The sequence below is a fragment of the Dendroctonus ponderosae genome, unplaced genomic scaffold, assembly GCF_020466585.1.
Source record: "Dendroctonus ponderosae isolate FM_Combo_2020 unplaced genomic scaffold, Dpon_F_20191213v2 Dpon_F_20191213_8, whole genome shotgun sequence".
In the NCBI taxonomy this organism is placed as follows: Eukaryota; Metazoa; Arthropoda; class Insecta; order Coleoptera; family Curculionidae; genus Dendroctonus; species Dendroctonus ponderosae.
The window spans coordinates 8,980,631-8,999,105 of NW_026019016.1; the positions used below are offsets into that span (position 1 = coordinate 8,980,631).

Below are 18,475 nucleotides of genomic sequence, written 5' to 3' on the forward strand. Positions count from 1 at the left end.
GGCTTACAAAACAAACAGATATTAGTCCTTAGTTCAGTTGCGTTTGTAGGTGTTCTAGTAAAGTATCTGTTGGGGAACGAAAACGGGAGCGTTTTGTCGGTCTTGTGAGGCAAAGGGGATTCAGTATGGTCCAGTTGTGGGGGTTGTTTGTCCATTTTGTCTGTAAGTGTATTAGTCTTTCCAAAATTTTTGTCATGTTTGTGCGTTCGTATAGTAGTTGGTTGGAAGGGTTGTGCAGTTGGTTTTGGGGGTGTCATTCGTCTTAGTGCAATTTGTTCTGTTGTTTGTACATATCGTTTGGTCCTTTCTGTTCCGTTGGCCATGATTATATGTCCGTAGTCCAAGAGGGGTCTGCAGATCGCTTTGTATATTTTCGTCGCGGTATTTGAACTAATTCCTTTGTCTTTGTATGTTAGTGATCGAAAGTGTTTTGTTCTTTTTATCGTTTCTGTTCTGATGTTTCGTGTGTGTTTAGTGAATTTGAGTTTGTGGTCGATTGTGATCCCAAGGTACCTTACGTCGTTTTTCGGATGTGTTGTTTGGCCGTCTGCAGTTATTGTAGGGGAGTCAGCGTTGAGTCTGTGGTTCGTGAGCAGAAGTTGGTTTTCTGTCGCGTTTGGCGTTAGTCTCCATTTATAAAACCATGTCATAGTGTGGTTTGTTAGTGTTTGGAGTCTTTCAGTCGCTTTTCCAGTAGTTTTGTCGTGTACAATAAGTTCCGTGTCGTCAGCGCATTGTAATATTTATGCCGTTCTGTCGATTTGATTTTTGTCTGGTAAGTTGTAATTGTATATGTCATGGCAGCATACTGTAGAGAAAGGGTGAGAGCGGGGATCCCTGAGAGAGCCCTTGTTCAGGGGGAAAAGAAAAGGAGAGTGTGTTGTCAATTCGTACTTGTAGTTGTCTGTTTTCTAATAAGCTCTTTATGGTGTATGGAGTAGGTATAGTTTGTATAGCAAGCCCCTATGCAAGACACTATCAAAAGCCTTGTGTCCATGAGTAGACATGCCAACTTTCCGTCAGTTAGGTGAGTTGTTTGTATGTTGTTGGTCAAAATAAATAGCGGATGAATAGTGGAGTGATATTGTTTGAAGCCAAATTGGTAGGTTGGTATATGTTTTCCGATCAGTTCTGCGAGTCTCTGGTTTAGTATGTGTTCCAAAACTTTGCACAGCACCGGGAGTAATGTAATAGGTCTGTAGTTTTCCATTTGTGTACCGTCTCGTGCATTTTTAGGAATTATTACACCACTTTTCCATGTTTTCGGAAATATATATTTGAAAAATGTATTTAGTTACTTCATTTCGATTTTAAGACATTTCAATTATTTCAGCAAATTTTTTGCATTTTCAGTTTTTGTATCAAAGGGTCTTCGGATTTTGGCTCATCTGCCATAGTGTTGTTCCAGTGGACAAATTTACCTTTTGGATGTTTTGGTAGTTTCATATTCAGTTTAGGTTAGGCCTCTATCGCATTGAACATAAAACAATTTGTAGTTATTAGTAAAAAGTAAAGTCAGTAGCAAGACTACTAATCTAGGTTGGCTTTAGAAATAGAAGCATAGGAAATCGCCCCACACTTGCAAAAATCGAACTTTTGTCTTTGAAAAACTTATAATGCCACTTGCAACTTCGCATTTACAAATCGTTGGAATGCGTTAATTCCTTCCGTGTGGACTTCGAACCACGCCTCCTGCTTCATCCGGTCGATATAAGCTTTGATGTTGGGAAACTCATTCTCCCAATTTTTCACGAAAACTCCCCAACATGTTACTGAAGAAGTAATGCTGAAATCCGCTATAGACAGTTCGTTTCCGACTATGTACTTTGAGTTTTCCTGTCTTATTTGTCTGTCTAAAGTAGCGAAACCTTCTTTGAGATCGTCGAAGCTTGGCTGAACCGGTTGGATACCATCTAATCCCAAAGGTCTCTAAAGCAAAATTAGGGAGTATGTAAAATTAAATGCTACTTTATTCCATATGTTTCGAAATGTTTTTGGGACCACATGAAATATATCTACGGCTATAAACTAATTTTGCCATTTTCGAACTACTTACTGTAATTACAAAACCTCTAGCAGCAATTATACCACAATCGAGATACATTCGATGGTCGATTAAGGCTCTTCGTTTTATGTCATCTTTAGGATACAAAGGGTCGTTTTTAGATCCATATGTCCCCACTAAGTATCCATTGATAGCGTGACTGTCTGCCAGAAGAAAGCCGTCGTCGTCTAATAAAGGGACGGTATGTTGAGGATTTTTCTAAAAAGTTGCATTCCAGCTTGAAATAACAGTAATAAATCTAAAAAGGGTTTTAGATTTAAGCATCTTTAAAATTAGCTTGGTATATTTTAGCTGCAGTTTTTGTTTATAACAATTTTGCCTGGTATCCGACGTTCTGTCTGAAATATTCTGTATTTTATATGCCTTCAAAATATTGAAAAGCGATCTAAAAACTAAGAGAAATTTTTTAAATAATTTTATTAATTAGTTAAATATGAGCCAATACAATTTGGTTTCCAACTGTCTACTATAGTACCAGCATGACATACCATAATAATAGAATACATATAAAAAAGAAAATTTTTCCTTAATTTGACGAATTTATGAATTTGGTGTCTAGTGATAATTGATTATTGAATATTGCAAAAATATCATCAAAAATTCCCGATCATTAAGGTGTTCCGGAAAAATATATAAAAATAAAATATATATATAACTAAATTGCAAATGCGCAATTGAGGTTGTTTGAATACGTGAAGATAATAAGATTTTAAATAAACTTTATTCAACATTTTGTTGCCGAAATCCTCCGATGTTTTTATTTGTTTTTGTTACGTTCTTTAAAACCTTTGTGTGGGTTGACTTTATACTTACATACAGTAAAAATTAATTTCTTACTATTTGACTTATTAATTAGAATCATTACAGAGCAAATAGTTACGAATACGCGATATACATCAATCCATTTAACGTTTGATTGTATTGTTAATACTTTATTAACCCAATCATTACACAAAGTGAACTTAATTAGTTTTAATTGAAAGTTTACTAGTTGGCAAAAGGATTTTCAACTTTAATCACTCATAGTAACAATTAATTTAAACTTTATTAGGAATATCATAAATTTCGCCAACATAAATATGTTACCATGCAAATATAGGCCAAAAACGTTCGGAGCTTATTTTTGCACATTGTTAACAAGGTTTTAACAAAATATTAAGTATAAATAAAATTTGGTAGAACACTACTTTTTTGTAAACGGCATTTTTTACTTTACCAAAGCGATAAATATGATGAGAAAACACTGTTATATTTCTATTAAACATACTTTTCGTGACTTAACATGATGTGCTTGATTCCTGACTAAAAATACACATCAATAAACTTAACTTTTTTGAGTTATTTACTGATACTTTTATGTTCTTGAACTTTCTACTGCCGAGAGATTTTAGAATGCCGAAAAACGAAAATCTGTAGGCATGGAGCAAATAATGTATTTATTAGAAGCAGTTGGCTAGAAGTGAAATTTTTAAATGGGTTTAAATAGCTAGAAACGCATTAGAAACGGATTGTCTTTCTTGAAAAGTTCAAAATTCTGTGAAAACTGTCATTTTATGTTGATTAACATTATTAAATTTAATACAGAATTTTACCAATTTTATTTTTACAGTTTTTGATCGGCAGAATTTATGTAAAATATATGAAGCACCTTTGTACGTGATAAATAGTAAAACTCTGTATCCATAGTGTAACATAAAGAGTGGAATATAAACAAAACAATGGATTCGTTGGCAAAAAAACGAAGTTTTTTCTAGAACGTTTTTGCTATTCGAACTTTCTTTTTAGTTCAGAAGCTGCAGGGTGTTAAAAATGCATCAGTTTAGTGTAATATTTTTCGAACGCTCAAAGAAATTTAAACGAAATTTCAGCCTGCCATCAATCAGAATTAAGACATTTTCAGACGAAGATTCTGGAACTTTATAGGCCGGGTCATGTGGTAATTTATTTTAGCAACTACTATCAATAAACTATTTATTAATTACCTGAACAAAGTCCTCCTTAAGATGAGCTTTACTTAAAATGTTCACAATTTCAATATTTATTTTAATTTTGAGAACGTTGGCACACATTAGCACAGCCCCAAATGGTGGACTTCCATAAATTCCGTATACTTTCGGTGTCATTTTACTATAAAATTCAGCTTAATAACTGTGGACTTAATCGAATCTATTCAGAATATAATTTAAGTGTCAGTAATTTTCTTAGAGTGACTGTTACTGATAGTATTTAGACACAGAATACTAGATTTATATTAGTACTTATAAATAGTTCACGATTAAATTCTTATCTCAAGATAGATAAATACAATGACATTTTGTATTTGTTTATTTTTGATTTTTTAGTGTTATCGAACTAAAATTAGTTACTAGGCGAAGGTGATAGACTTGCGGCTGCAATTTTTATAAAATGTACCTTCAAATAAAACAAAATACAAACACATTATTATCGTTCGCTTCTATTATGCTTGCACATACATTTGAATTTAGATATTCTGAGTGCCCCACGAAGATGAGCTGCTATTCGTAACTCTACAAAGACAGTTACAATGATAGCTTATTTTAAATGAAACGCCCTCTGTCACTACTGAATATTAAATGTAACTTCTTCTGAGGATTCTGGACACTTTTTATGTAAGATGTTTTATTATTATCTCTAGCGGTTTGGAAATGCATTATATTATAATAAATGATCGTAGTAGTCCTGATTTTTCTTACCGATTTTTAAAAGAACTTTAATTATTATTATATTATAATAATTACATAATTTATATCGTAAATATTTATTATCCGTAAAGCATAAGATTAACATACTAATTACTGGAAAAAATTCTAATACTAACTAATAAAGGGGTTTTTTGATGTAAAACGAAATCTGTTCACGATTAATTTGCGCTATATGCTATTCTGTTCGTTGTTTACAAGGTAAGTAAACTGTAAACCCACAAATGGAGAATAATTTAACATAGAAGATAATGAGTATATTTCGATTGATAGATATTCTCTGTGTCGACTACACACGTGTGTACCCGTGCATTGTCCTGATGAAACAGCATTTTTTTTTCATCCTCAAATATGTCCAAAATATCTGAAAAATATGTACTAGTGATGGTTTTATCTTTTTCAAGGTAATCGTGAATGACATTGCGTGCATCCTAAAAAATTGTAGCCATCGCCTTGTTGGCAGACGGACCCATTTTGGCCTTCTTTGGTGCACGTTCACCTGAAGAAAGCCATTGTTGTGATTGTTCTTCTTTGGTCTCTGGTGTGTTGTGATGGATCCACGTTTCTTGAACGTTTACGAAATGTCGCAAAAACTCGTTCACATTGCGACGGAACATCGCTAAACATTCATTTGAAATGGTCACACGGGGGCGCTTATGGTCGAGTGTCAGCAAACTAATGGCCATTTTTCTGCGCTCGCCGATATTGCCATACGCAAAGCACGATCTTTTTAAATTTTGCAAACGCCGTCGTCGTGTAAAAAACGACACTTTTCGCCCTTGTATCGAAAATTACTATCAAAGTATTCTCATTAAAAAGTAATCGAGATTACTAACTCTAACTCTAACTTCTGATGGATTACAGGACACTAAGTTTGTGTTCACTCATTGTTTCACTTGTATGTTCTTACAAAAGTAGGCTTTTGAAAAATTGCAACGTCAAAATGTGACTTTTGAAAAATCGCATTGATATCAAATTTAAGAAATGAAATCGATGCCTCTTATTTTTGGCTACTCTTGTTTCCTATAGCTTAATACTTTTCGGCCTTGTATCGAAAACTATTATTTACGGCTATTTTTCTTTGGCCCTTTTTTACTTTTTTTAGCTGCTTTATCTTGTGTTGCCGTTGAATTTATGTCTGTTTGTCCTTTTTCTGTTTGAAATTTTTTATTGACGACAGATAACTTTTAATTAAATTTTAAGACCTACCACTTACCACTGTTACCTTTTAGAGCCCCGATGATGGTTTAAACAAATCCAAAAGGTTATAACAGTCTCTTTTTCTGTCACTATTTATTGACCGATCAACCTGAAAAACCCAAATCAACCTTTATCACTAATTATCATCACGGTCCCCAAGAAAATTCAACCGTAAATAAAAGTCGGGTTTTTAAAATCTAGCTTTGTTCTTTATTTTTTCAAGATCTCTTTTACACATCATGTGCTACAACGTTTGTGAAATAGTTTATCAAAAAAAAACATGATTAAGTAATATATTAAATCAGTCTACGTACCAAAAGCGGTACTGAAAATAATGTAAAAATATTCGACAAAAATAACACGTAACATGTTGATGATATTACCACTACGCTGCAAAATCATTTTAATAATGAATAACCTAACTTAATGATATAGTTAGCGATACAAAGGGCCTTTATGTATAATTACAGTACATATAATATTAAGATATGTAGAAGTAAACAAGGCGATACTAGGATTGATTCTCGTACAATGTTAAATGAAAATGTTAAAAGGCAAGAGAATCGGAGACAACTTTAATATGTGCTTGACTTGGGGACTTAACATTTATTTTCTTAATCATGCACGTGCAATATACAATTTACATACAAAAACTTATTGAACGTAACCATTGAACATTCTAAAATAACATACCACTCAAAAAGATAGTAAAGTTTCTCCGAAAATTATAAACACGTCAAACATTTGAGGAAATAAAAATATTTTATTTCTTCCTAAAATGGTACAAAAACTGCAAATGTATTATAATATACAAATTGATTGCTTGACTACTATATTTATCTGTCTGCGGTATTTTAAATTAAGTGTGCGTTTCTGACAATTTTTTTCAGTCATACTACAATCAACAACCAAATGTATCTTAGTTTATACAATTTTGGCTTCAGCTCATTAACATAGCCCAACTTCATTAGTTAAAACTACGCGCCTTTTTTAATATAAAACTTTGAAGATGTTTCACTATATCGAAACTGCCCATGTTAAACACATTTTCTTATTTTCTAAGATGAAGTTAAATGATTTACGAATGATATTGAACATTATTGAGATCATGGAGATGACGATGAGATCAAGAATAAGCACTTGAAGCCACTATAAGTACTCGTCCTATGAACGTATGAAAATAAAAAAACTAAATTAATAATAAAAGTGAGATTCATTTGAAGCTATAGGGATTATTTTGAACTGCTAACCGGAATTTGACAGATAAATATAGTGTTTGCCAATAGGAATGGATAGAACACCTTAACAAATTGCACGTTAATACAAAATACTAAAATATGATTCGCTAATTGTTGTGCACATCAGGGCATTTCTATACATTTTTATAATTCATATATTCTCTCCCATGTTAGGCACATAGTTCACACTTTTTCACACTATTTCCATGTAATTCTTGTTTCCATACCAGTTCGCTTAAATATACAGATTATAACGGATTGCATGTGGCTTACCGCTCAGCCAATAAGCGTAGATTCGAATCTTTCAAGTATGACGATTGTAAATGATTAAACCAGTGACGATTCCGAATGCTTATCTAGCGCCATTTGGTGAAGCGGTAAATGTGAAACAGAAGAGCCGCTTAGTGGATGAAAGGGCAGTTATTGTCATCTTCTGTTGCATTAGAACTACCTGCTTATGTTGATTAGTTTGTGTAGTGATCGAATGAACCTAAGTATTCGAGAGCTGCTCGATAACAAAATTGGTACTGATCCTGGAAATAAAATCAGAACAATTACATCGACGTCATTTGTACGGGGTGTTCCTCAATAAATGTACTATACTTTGGAGACCGAGGGTCAACTAATTTTCAGGCCATTTTCTAACAGTATTATTTTAGCAAATAAGTTAGGTTTTCGCGACTATTGCTTGAAACTGGTGAGTATTTTGAGTTTTAAGTCGTTTTTCAAGCACGAATGGATTGCAGAATATTTCAGTTATAGTGTTCAAGCGAAACAGATCTAAACATGCAAGACCCTGGTGCTTGCGAAACGCCAGGAAAATTTTTTCCCCCAAAAAACTTACTAGTAGTTTTCAGGAATTCTTTCAGCAAAAACTGAAATAAATATTCTTTTACAAAACAAATAAAATTATTTCTTCAGTGTAAGCCGGTATGAACTTATATACAATATATAACAATATGGCAATTGTTAGCTTTTGCATGTTTTTTCTTTGAATTTCGATAAAATACATTGATTTTATTTTTTGAACAGACTTTTTAAATTGACTTCAGTGGTTACGGATTTTGAGAAATTTTAATTTTGAACCTCCTAGCTCTCATCAGTTGGGGTTAGACGGAAAATAACACTACCGAAACCTGCACTTTATTTCGTCCATATATTTTACATCGGCATGGAGCTAAAGTGCTCAACCAAATGAACGCCACATAGTTAAATTTTCTCTAAATTTGGAGCTGAACCAATTCTGATTTCCTCAAGCGATTTGATTTGTATTTGAATCGTTCCTTAGCCCCATTTGTTTTACGTTTGTCGATAGTTTGTCAAAAATCAAGTATCTCAGGCAAAATTTCTATAGGGTGGCAAATGGGAAAATTCAAAATTTTGGAATGTTTGGAATGCTGGTAGTTGGACAAAAAATGTTTTTTTTAGGTCCCGACCCCAAAAGTTTGAAGAAGAATTACATAACTCGAAAGGGTTTTTTAATTTTTCGGCTATCGGTTTTATGTACAGGGTTGTCTCAAAAAATAAAATGTTTAGTTTTGCAGCGACTACTTTTCTGCAATGATAACTTGTTCCGAGGTTTGCGATCTAGACCTGATATTGAATCTTAAACTTCAGAGGATGTAAAGCGAAAATTTGCACAACAAATTAACCAAATCAGAATTGCACACGAAATCTGTAATTCTGTCACATTTTCAACTAAGTGAAGGTTTAGGTTCAACATAGTGGCTGCAACGCCAAAAAGTTAACTTTTTAAAGTCCACTCTGGAAATAAACTTAATAAGCGAGCAATTCAAAAACATTTCTTGAAGAAATGAGATCTATTGGTTCATTTTCCACCCTGTAGACACTTTATCTTATCCAATAATTTTTTCTTGCAAAACCGGCCATTAATCGAAAAACAGTTGCACTAAAGCATTCAAACAGAAATCAATTCGCTCTAAGCAGTCAGAAGTTCCCAAGTAAGTTCAAATTTGTCAGTGTAACGTTGATTTTGTTAAGCAGTTAAGTTGATCCGAAGTTGAAAGTATTCTCTAGTCGTTTTTTCCAGATATGAAATTAAAGTTTTGTAGGTCCAAAAGCTTTCCAAAAGTGTGTTCATTTAATTTGCAACCGCTTCCATTAACATTATACATTACAATTTTAATTAGTTTGAAAACAAGCGTCTAAAACTAAATACCAAAATTTAAATGCTTGTAAGTTTTTAAAGATCATTTGCGCAACCCACAAATTTCATCAAGAAAGGGCATTATTTGGAAAACAATAAATGTTTAATTTATTTAACTTATTTAGTTATTTAACTTATTTAATTTATTTTCATTGACTTACCTCAGTCTGTACCATGGCAGGCCTTTGAGTTCTCAATATTCTAGCGGTCTGGAAAACATCAACTACCCCTTCATATTGCATTCTTTCTAGCACTATACTCAACGTAATAAATACACCGGTTCTACCCACGCCAGCACTGAAAAAAAAACAACATTGCATTTTTTGCATCAACTGAAATAAGGCTAAACAATAACCTGTCTGTTACTGTTACACAACTCATGTATGTTATTTTTGTCAATTGATCTCTCTTTCAAGTAATGCAGTAACTTAACGTATTTCTCAGCATCCTGCTGGCGCACGTTTGATACACTACGGTCTTCTGACACGTGGAATAGAATACGCAGCCTTTTTTGGCAATAGCAGAAAAACTTTGGCTGCGTTTTCAATTAGCAATTGCAACAAGCGCTTGGAAGGTTTAGTTTATTGAAACTATATTCCAAGAATTAAATTATTATTTTTTCTTTGTGTTGTTTTGATTTATTTAATATTTGTTTTCAAATAAAATGTGTATATATCGCAAGCGGTTGATTGTTGGCAGATTAGTAGGAGTACTTTGAGTTTTTCCTGGGAAAATTGTGGGAAATAACAAAACGGATGTTTCTATGAACGCATTTAAGAGCTAAGCTACTTAGACCAAGCAATAAAGGGATTGTCCTTGACATAAATCCTATCGGAAAACCACCTACGCCATCACGTGTAGGGCAGTCCGTGCTTTATTCCCAGTATGGTTTGGACAAAAAATGTCATTTGTTATTTTTATAAACAATTTTCAACAAAAAATCGCATTTTTTATTTTATCGCTTGTAAAATCGAAACAATTGAAGCACTCTTAATTAAAAAACTCAAAACTTATAATTTGCATTAAATTATTTCAGCATCTACTGCAGCAATTTCACTTATTTTTTTTATTCTGGGGTACACGAACATGAGGAAATGAGACAATAGATTTTTGACTCAGATTTCACAAACGATGGTAGAATACGCAGGTAATTTGCAATCAACTGTTGTTGAATTGAATGCATGCCACGCTGTATATTCGATTTCCTTGGATTTAACATAAGATAAGATAGAAACTACTCACACGCAAAGGATATAAACTTTACCTGCAATGGACAGTGATAGGCCCGTCTTGTCCGAACTGTTCTTTAGTCTTGTGGACTTGGCCGATAAAATCAATAAATCCTTCTCCAGATTTTGGCACTCCCTGTTCCGGCCAGTCGGTAAACTGGAATTGGCGCATTGTCCTGGACGATCCGTCCCGGGCATCAGTCACCTTGAATTCGCGTAGAATGTACTGAGGCATGTTGTATTCGGCTATCGGATCCACCACGTAACATCCATAACGGACTGATCGATCGCTTGGCCAGTACTGATGGCACTTTTCCTGGAATGAATAATGGGAAATATTATTGTTTTGGTGTTAAGAAGCAGATGGCAATAGATGTACATAGGGAGATGTTTTGGATTAGAAATTACTTGCGGATGCGGTTTCTCAGAAAAATAATGCATTATCTGCTATCGGATGTTGGCTGACATAATTTCGATTGTAAAATTCAAGATTTCATCCAGCGGTTGATGAAAATCTAAATAAAATTGCGTTCTAAGACATTTTCAATGCCCGGAAGCCCCAATATTTGCAAAAGGAAATTATCATGCAAAATTAACAAGTATTATCTATTTAAATAATCTTAAATAATAATGATGTTTGAATCGTTTTCGGGAGGCTACCACGCGCACGTGAATAATAATCGAAACAAATATAAAATAATAAATTCTTTTCAAATATAATAGTAAAAATATGCACTTACTCTTCCCATTTCTTTCAACTTCGTCAACATGACGATTATTGTAGAGTTATGCTCCCAAAGCATGCGCCAAAGATCATCAGTGGTGTCGGGCAGTGGTCCTTGAGTGGCAATGTAGGCCTTGCGGTACCGATAACCATCAATAAAACTGCCATTTATATAGTCCGAACCATCGATGTTCCTAATTGGTTGTAGACAGACACGCGTACTCTCGTATGGTAGGATATGTACTAATCTGAAAAAGAAAGATATCAGTTCACTTACCCAAGTTTTGGATTCAAAGACAACCAGTCGTATTAGTTTTTAATAACAACTATCCAACTTACCTATTTTTGTGCTTATTGCAAGGTAAATTTGCAGTAACAAAACGTGAAGAATCAGTCTTAATGTTTCCTAGCTTCTTAAATTCGTGTTCCATTCCGGTGATGTTCTCGCCCGGCTCTAGTTGCATCAGTTTCTGAATGTGTGGATGTAGATTCCGTGCTGGGACTTCAGTAGCTCCGCAAATATATGCCTTAAGCAAGAAAAAAATGTATTTCACTCTTTTCACAAACGGACAGAGAAGTGACTTCATTTGGAAGTACAGGTGTTGGAAAAGTAACAATCGAGTGCTCGTTACTCGAGAAGGATCGAAGTAAATAACGTTATGTGGAAAACGAGTAATTACTTGGATTCCTTTAACTGTGCGTACCAATTTTGTGGATGCTACAGCGAACTTACGTTGAGTAGATACTTTGAAGGTATTTGACCATTTGAACTATTTGGTGATCGGTTTTATTGAGCGCGTGATATAAACTCCGATTCAAAATGTAGAAACCATTTCATAAAACTCACAAATTAACGATTATGAACTTTTAAATTATTTTATATTGATTAACGATTAATAGCAAATACTCTGAATTAACGACAATCAGCACTTCTTTTCGGTAAAGAACATTCCAAATGTTCGTAATTTTTTTTCGCGATGGACAATATCCGTAACACTTATAGGCGTCCAAAGCAAATAGAATTATGGTGGGATACTCATGCCTTAATGCACATAGTTCTGAGAGCATTTTTAAGATATGAAGATGAAAGTAAAACAACTAGTATTCTAGTCAAACCTCCATGTTTAATAATAAACGTTTCAATCGCACTAAACACTAGGAACATGTTTAAACAGATACAATGTTTTTTCATCCGATTCCGGCTGAAAACTACTGGAACAATAATATATAGAACGACTGTCTTCCACTAATTGGAATTCATCAGATTTCCCTACCAGCCAAAAATGGAGAAGCAAAAATAGGATAACGAGAATATTTCGAACGACTCATAATTTGCGAACGGTTGAAAATATCAGACGATCCATTTCAACGGTGTTCAGTTTTCTTTTTGCCTTTTGATGTCAAGCAACAATTTTAACTTGCGAATGAATAGAGCGATAATTGAGGAATTCTTGAACCTTTTCGTTTATGCCTTCCACGGTTAAAAATATCGGGATAACCAATAACACTTTTTTGTTAGAACGTTTCGACGAGAATCTTCACCTAATTAGGCTTTGCTTAAGATTCCTTGTCGTTTCAAAGTCAGAATCGAAAATGCTTTATTGTCTAGAAGATATTTAGAAAACGGTGTAAAATATTTGAAAGGGACATTTTGATAGTATTATCAGAACTATCTGCGTGAAAAATGTTCAAACATCAGTTGTATGTTGTACATTTTTCTTCAAATACCACAAACCGCAAATTGAACTGAAAATTTACGAATAATACGTGGATCTTTTGCGACAGAAGAGCAATTTTTCTTAATTAGGTTTAACAGACATTTTTTAACTTTTCAGAAGTATGCAAAAAAAGCTCTAGTTTTCAGAGCATTTCGAGGTTTAGGAGTGGAACCATAGAACCAACTGGGTTTCATCAGGCCCTTCACACTTACACGAACAATGATTAAACCTAACTTCATCGTAACTGTTACTAAAAAAAAACATCGATTATTTACCTCCAGAAGTGAATCGTGAATGAAAATGTACTGATCCTCGGTTTGAACCATGTAGTTCCTCTGAGCACGAAGGCAGGTAACATGACCATAAATATCCACCGTCTTCTCATGCCGCATCCTTTCCAGCATTGAGTCAATAACAATAAAGCACCCTGAAAAATATTGTTGGTCAAATCAACTGTCTTCTTTGCTCCGGTTATCGAGTTTTCCTACCGGTCCTTCCAACACCGGCAGAACAATGGACAATTATCGGTCCAGCTTCAGGCGGGTTTAGACTACGCACTCGTCTCAAGAATTGCAAAAATGGAGCTGGATGGTCAGGCACTCCATGATCCGGCCATGCAGTAAACTGCAGCTGTTTTATTTCTCTACTCTCCTCAAAATCTTTCTGAATTTGGAAGGTTCGAATGCAGTAAGTTGCCAGTTCTTGAACATCCGAAATCACCACAGACATCGGGCCGTACACTTCCGTTCCTCGGGAAGGCCAGTATTGGTCGCATTTAATTCTCGTTCTTTCTTCAAGCTTGGTCATCATTACAATGGTGGCCGCTTTCAGCTCCCAGCACATTCTCCAAAAATCGCCGAAAGTTTCAGGCAATGGTCCCTGAGTAGCAACGTAAGCGTTGTGCTTTCGGTAACCGTCGCAATAGTTGGCGTTGATGTAATCTGAACCTCTTCGGCCGTCTTCCAAGGGCAATATAACGCGACTGTGATCATACGAAATTACATTTGCATACCTGGAATAATAAAACCATTTTGAAAATTTGCTGTTTGATGGGGTTCTCCAAAGTTGGCCCACGAACTTTTTATCACTTTTAATGGGCTACTTGAATCGCTAATAATTTGCATTTGTCTGCATAAACACCTCTTGAAATATCCACAATGGAAATCGATTTTGGAAATTACTAATAGCATTTGACTAAAAACTTCTCATTGGCTAGAGCTAGAAAATTACAGCATATTACGGCCATATTTCTTTATGGTATTCTTGTGTTCTTGTTCGCATAAATTCGGATTCAAAAAGGGATCAGTTTATAAATTATTTCACAACTTTGGGGAATAAGTATCTCCATCAAATTTAATGGAGCTGTTTCGGTCGTGTTTTATTTATTTAGAATTCTGATTGAGTAGAGGATCTTCAAATAGATTTTCAATTGCACCTACCTATTCTTTGGCTTATTAACGTCCATATTGGAAAACTCCCAGGTAAACGTCTGTCCTGGTTCGATGCTCTCATATTCTTGTGAGAATTTTAGATTGTCATTCGCTTTAAGTCTTTCAATGTGATTAGCCAGTTCCGAAACTGGAATGGGAGGATGTGATATCATGGCAGGAGTTTGGAAGTTCAAGCGTCTTTGCTCCACCGGATCGCTCGGAGCAATGCTGCTGTTCAAATCCGCCGGTATTAAGGGTTTGGTAACGGCAGCTTGATCGGGCGTTTTACACGGCTGTCGTCTTCTTCGCAGTAAGAATAAAAACACCAAAATCGAGCACAGCAGAACTGCAGCAATCACGGGCCCGATAACCCACAAGTAGGTGGCTTCTTTTCGTTGGGAGCTTACTTTGACGTCGGTGTCTGTAGGAACGTTTGGATTGGGGCGCGTTGGCACCTCACCTGGAGGAGGGGCTCGCATGTCCAAAGAGAGGAACTCCGAAAAGGGGCTACTAGTGTAGAGGTGCTTTTGTGGAGTATCGACCACCTACATAAAGGGAATTTTACGTTAATTTAACAAATAATTTCTTTTAAAACTTGAAGGTGCATAAACTGGGAAAATCGACGGAAGCAAAAACATTTTCGGGCCATTGGCTCAAAAATTGTACAAAATAAACGATCTTGATACGAAATTGAATTACAGCTTTTTATATAAATGTTGAATGCAATTTATTTCAGCTCCTTGATTAGTGTCCGTAAATTTGTCCATTTTCTTAATATTGGCTGCACAATCCAAAACCATCATAAAATAAAGAACCTGCTCGTACTAAATGTGCACAAAAGCTTATGAAAATAATGCTACTACCAATGAGTGAATTACCGGGATCAAAAGCGGAGCCATTAAAGTCTCGTCAAGCAAAAAAATTATCCAATAAATTGTATAACTGCGAATTATGTCATGTCACACCAGTTATGTTTAGCTCGATCCAGCGAAAATGTGGATGTAAACTGTTGTCTAAATGGTTTAATTTCGAAACAGATTTGCACTTAAAAAAATATTGGAAAAGCACGATCTTTTAATTTTAACATTAACTTTAACGCCCCGAAGTTGTTCACTGAAGCCGAATTATATAAAATTGTCATAATTTGTCTTCATTCCAGTAATCCGTGGTGGAAATTTGTTTGTAACTGAATTTTATCTAATATTAATTCGATTCGAAAATATCGTGAATATGCAAACAAGGCTGCAGGGCCAAAGGAGCGTAAGTGTAAATGGAACAGAGATAAAATTTGAAAAACATGGAAACGCAAAAAATTAACGCTTATCGCAGCATTTTAACTAACTGGAAATCCAGTGATGTTTTTCCTAAGTAACCATGTTAAAAAGTGTCTGCGTCAGCAACATTCAGTAACAGTTAATATTAGTCTACTATTCGAAAAATGTACAGGCTGTTTTCTCAGTGATTGGCACCGGCCCTGAAGAGTTGATTTCAAATTCTGTTATTACTAATTAAAATCTTAAAAAAGTTAAAATTAAAACACGTTCATTTACTGAAGTATTTTTTGTAATGGAACACTACACATTTTTTTTGCTCCTGATTTCAGAAATACGTATATTGCCCATATTTCTTTTAGTAATTTTATTAATACTGCGTTTTAAATATTATAAATAGCAACAGTTCAAAGTAGAGTTGAAATCGAAAAATTTGTTACAACAACAGCAAACATGTCGTACTCTTACCTTGAACAATGCGATATTCTGCGTATATTCTACCAAAACAAAGAAAATGGATCGGCCGCGTTAAAAGAATATAATGCGTTCTTTTCCCCAAGACCGTTCTGTTTCGTCTCAAAACACATTTAAGAATGTAGAAACACGATTTTGCGAACGGAAAACTATTAGAAGTTCAAAGGAAAAAGAACACTTGTTAATGAAGATGAATACTTCATTATCTTATCCACCACACGTTCGCCCGGTAGCACTTGTTTTAAATTAAAATATTAAGTATGGATGAACTGATCTTATCCTATGGCCTCCTAACAGCCCCGAATCAACGCCTCTTGTTTCGTTTCTCTGGAGTTAATTAAATAATATTGTTTTCGAAAGTCTAGGTACTATTACAGGTTGTACATAAAAAATATTTTTCAAATTCCTGAAATCAGCAACATATAATATTGTACAGTCTGAGTAATAATAAACAACTTTTGCATTTACCTAATTGCACTATTTCTTGAAATAAATGATCTAGGGATGGTGTCAACTTGTGAGGAAACACCCTGTACATAATTGCTAAATATCGTCCTATTAATAGCTTATACGCCTTTTCTTTCACTCTCCGGCGACTAAGAAGTAGGTACTTAAGTATACTGAATTTCTTGAAGCTTAAACTTTACCTAGTTTCACTTACCGCTCTAATAAATATCCTGTATCTCTTGTCCGGTTTCAGTTTAAAATTGGTAAGGCCCTCTTTTGCCTCGCCTGTTCCCAAATGAAACGTATATGGAATACTCCTTTGGGGAAATTTGGCAGCGACATAAGGTAGGGTGGGATCTTCAGCCACGTCCTTAACATTGCTCAACAGATCCTCTGTTAGAAATTGATCGGGATTCTTGTGTATCGTCGACTTGTCTTCGGGAACCACGATTAAATAGTAGTGACTAATCGGACCATATTCCTCCGAGGCTTGTGGCAAAATGACATGGATTTCTGTCTTAACGACTCCATAAAAGTCTGGCTTCACCATGGGTTGTGGTGCGGCCATTTGGGTGGTTACAGTGATTTTGGTTGGTGGACGGTACGACTCGTCGCTGGGAATTGCACTCACGTTCACGTTGTATGTGGTGAAAGGCGACAAGTCGTTTATGGTGTAAGACTTGACTTCGTCACGTAGAACTATTTCCACTCGAGGTATGTTTTGTGTCTGCGTGATACCCTGTGAATCCACAAACTCTTTGATGGCATCGAAGGAGATTTTATACTGACTGGGGTTCAATCGAATGGGTGGAGCCCATGATAAGGTCATGGAATGTGTTGTAACCTCATGGGCTCTCAAGTTGAGTGGCACATCTTCCGGTTTCACTTTCACCAAATCCTTTTCCGATAGTCGTCCCAAGCCGGCTTCGGTTCGAGCAGCTACTGCTATGGCATATTGAGCATACTTTTCCAAGTTTACTAAATCAGCAGAATTGGTCAAACCCACGGACTTTTGCTGCCATGCATCCAAATCCTCCACAGCGGTCATCGTATAAAAAATTTGATACCCAATAACGGGCTTCCGTGATGGCACTGTTTCCCACCAGACTTCTACGCTCGATTCTGAAGTGGCCACCGCTTTCACTGCCATGGGTGCTCTTCCGATATCTTTCTCTGTTTGAATTGTTTGCTTCTCGCTGTTAGGCCCCGGTCCTAGATTGGTGTAGGCCTTGATATGGAAAACGTACTCAGTGTTCTCTTCCAAGTTCGTGAATACTGCCTTAGTTTTGGTCACATTTCGAAAGATCACGTTATTATGGTCAGACTTCTTGTGAAACTCGATGTCGTATTTGATGATTTGACCATTGCGGTGTTCTCGAGTAGGCGGATCCCAAGTCACACACACGACGTCGGGCGTTTGAAATCGACAGGTAATATTTGTCGGAGGTCCAGTGGGCGGGCCTTCGGGTGTTTTAATGTATTTGATTGCTTCCTGGCCTGTGCCGATGTGATTCACACCGGCCACACGAAATTCGTACTCCACACCACGCTCTAGGTCGTTAATGCGATGATTTAAAACAGAAGCTGCAAACGAAATAAATTTCCAGTTCAATATAATATACCAAGCCTGAGTTAGCCGTACAAGGTGTCGAAACTTTATGCTTAACTGGTATTACTTGTTCCAAAATGTTTATCTTCATATTGTAAAGGTACTAAACACGCACAAGTATTTTAAAAATATTCACAATACAACCTGTATACATATGCAGGGGCGGATCCAGCTTTAAATTCA

General features: G+C 35.4%; 2 protein-coding genes across 11 annotated transcripts in view; both read right to left on the minus strand.

Moving 5' to 3' along the window:
- Positions 1-1,251: 1,251 nt before the first annotated feature.
- Positions 1,252-4,318, minus strand: LOC109534537 (glutathione S-transferase 1). Its single transcript, XM_019900271.2, has 3 exons — positions 4,048-4,318; positions 2,057-2,263; positions 1,252-1,929 (listed from the first exon to the last, which is right to left on the minus strand). The coding sequence occupies exons 1-3, from the start codon at positions 4,186-4,188 to the stop codon at positions 1,612-1,614; spliced, it is 666 nt and encodes a 221-aa protein (XP_019755830.2). The 5' UTR covers positions 4,189-4,318; the 3' UTR covers positions 1,252-1,611.
- A 1,854-nt stretch (positions 4,319-6,172) lies between these two features.
- LOC109534484 (tyrosine-protein phosphatase Lar) overlaps positions 6,173-18,475 on the minus strand; it is a 455,803-nt gene continuing 443,500 nt past the window's right edge. For all 10 annotated transcript variants that reach the window (XM_048669227.1, XM_048669234.1, XM_048669236.1 and 7 more), the window contains 9 exons: positions 16,898-18,267; positions 14,501-15,036; positions 13,550-14,073; positions 13,337-13,488; positions 11,683-11,870; positions 11,360-11,591; positions 10,655-10,935; positions 9,552-9,687; positions 6,173-7,756 (listed from right to left, as the gene is read on the minus strand). In XM_048669227.1, the coding sequence (XP_048525184.1) occupies positions 7,688-7,756; positions 9,552-9,687; positions 10,655-10,935; positions 11,360-11,591; positions 11,683-11,870; positions 13,337-13,488; positions 13,550-14,073; positions 14,501-15,036; positions 16,898-18,267 (3,488 nt within the window). In that variant the 3' untranslated portion in view covers positions 6,173-7,687. The remainder of the gene's footprint in view (positions 7,757-9,551; positions 9,688-10,654; positions 10,936-11,359; positions 11,592-11,682; positions 11,871-13,336; positions 13,489-13,549; positions 14,074-14,500; positions 15,037-16,897; positions 18,268-18,475) is intronic.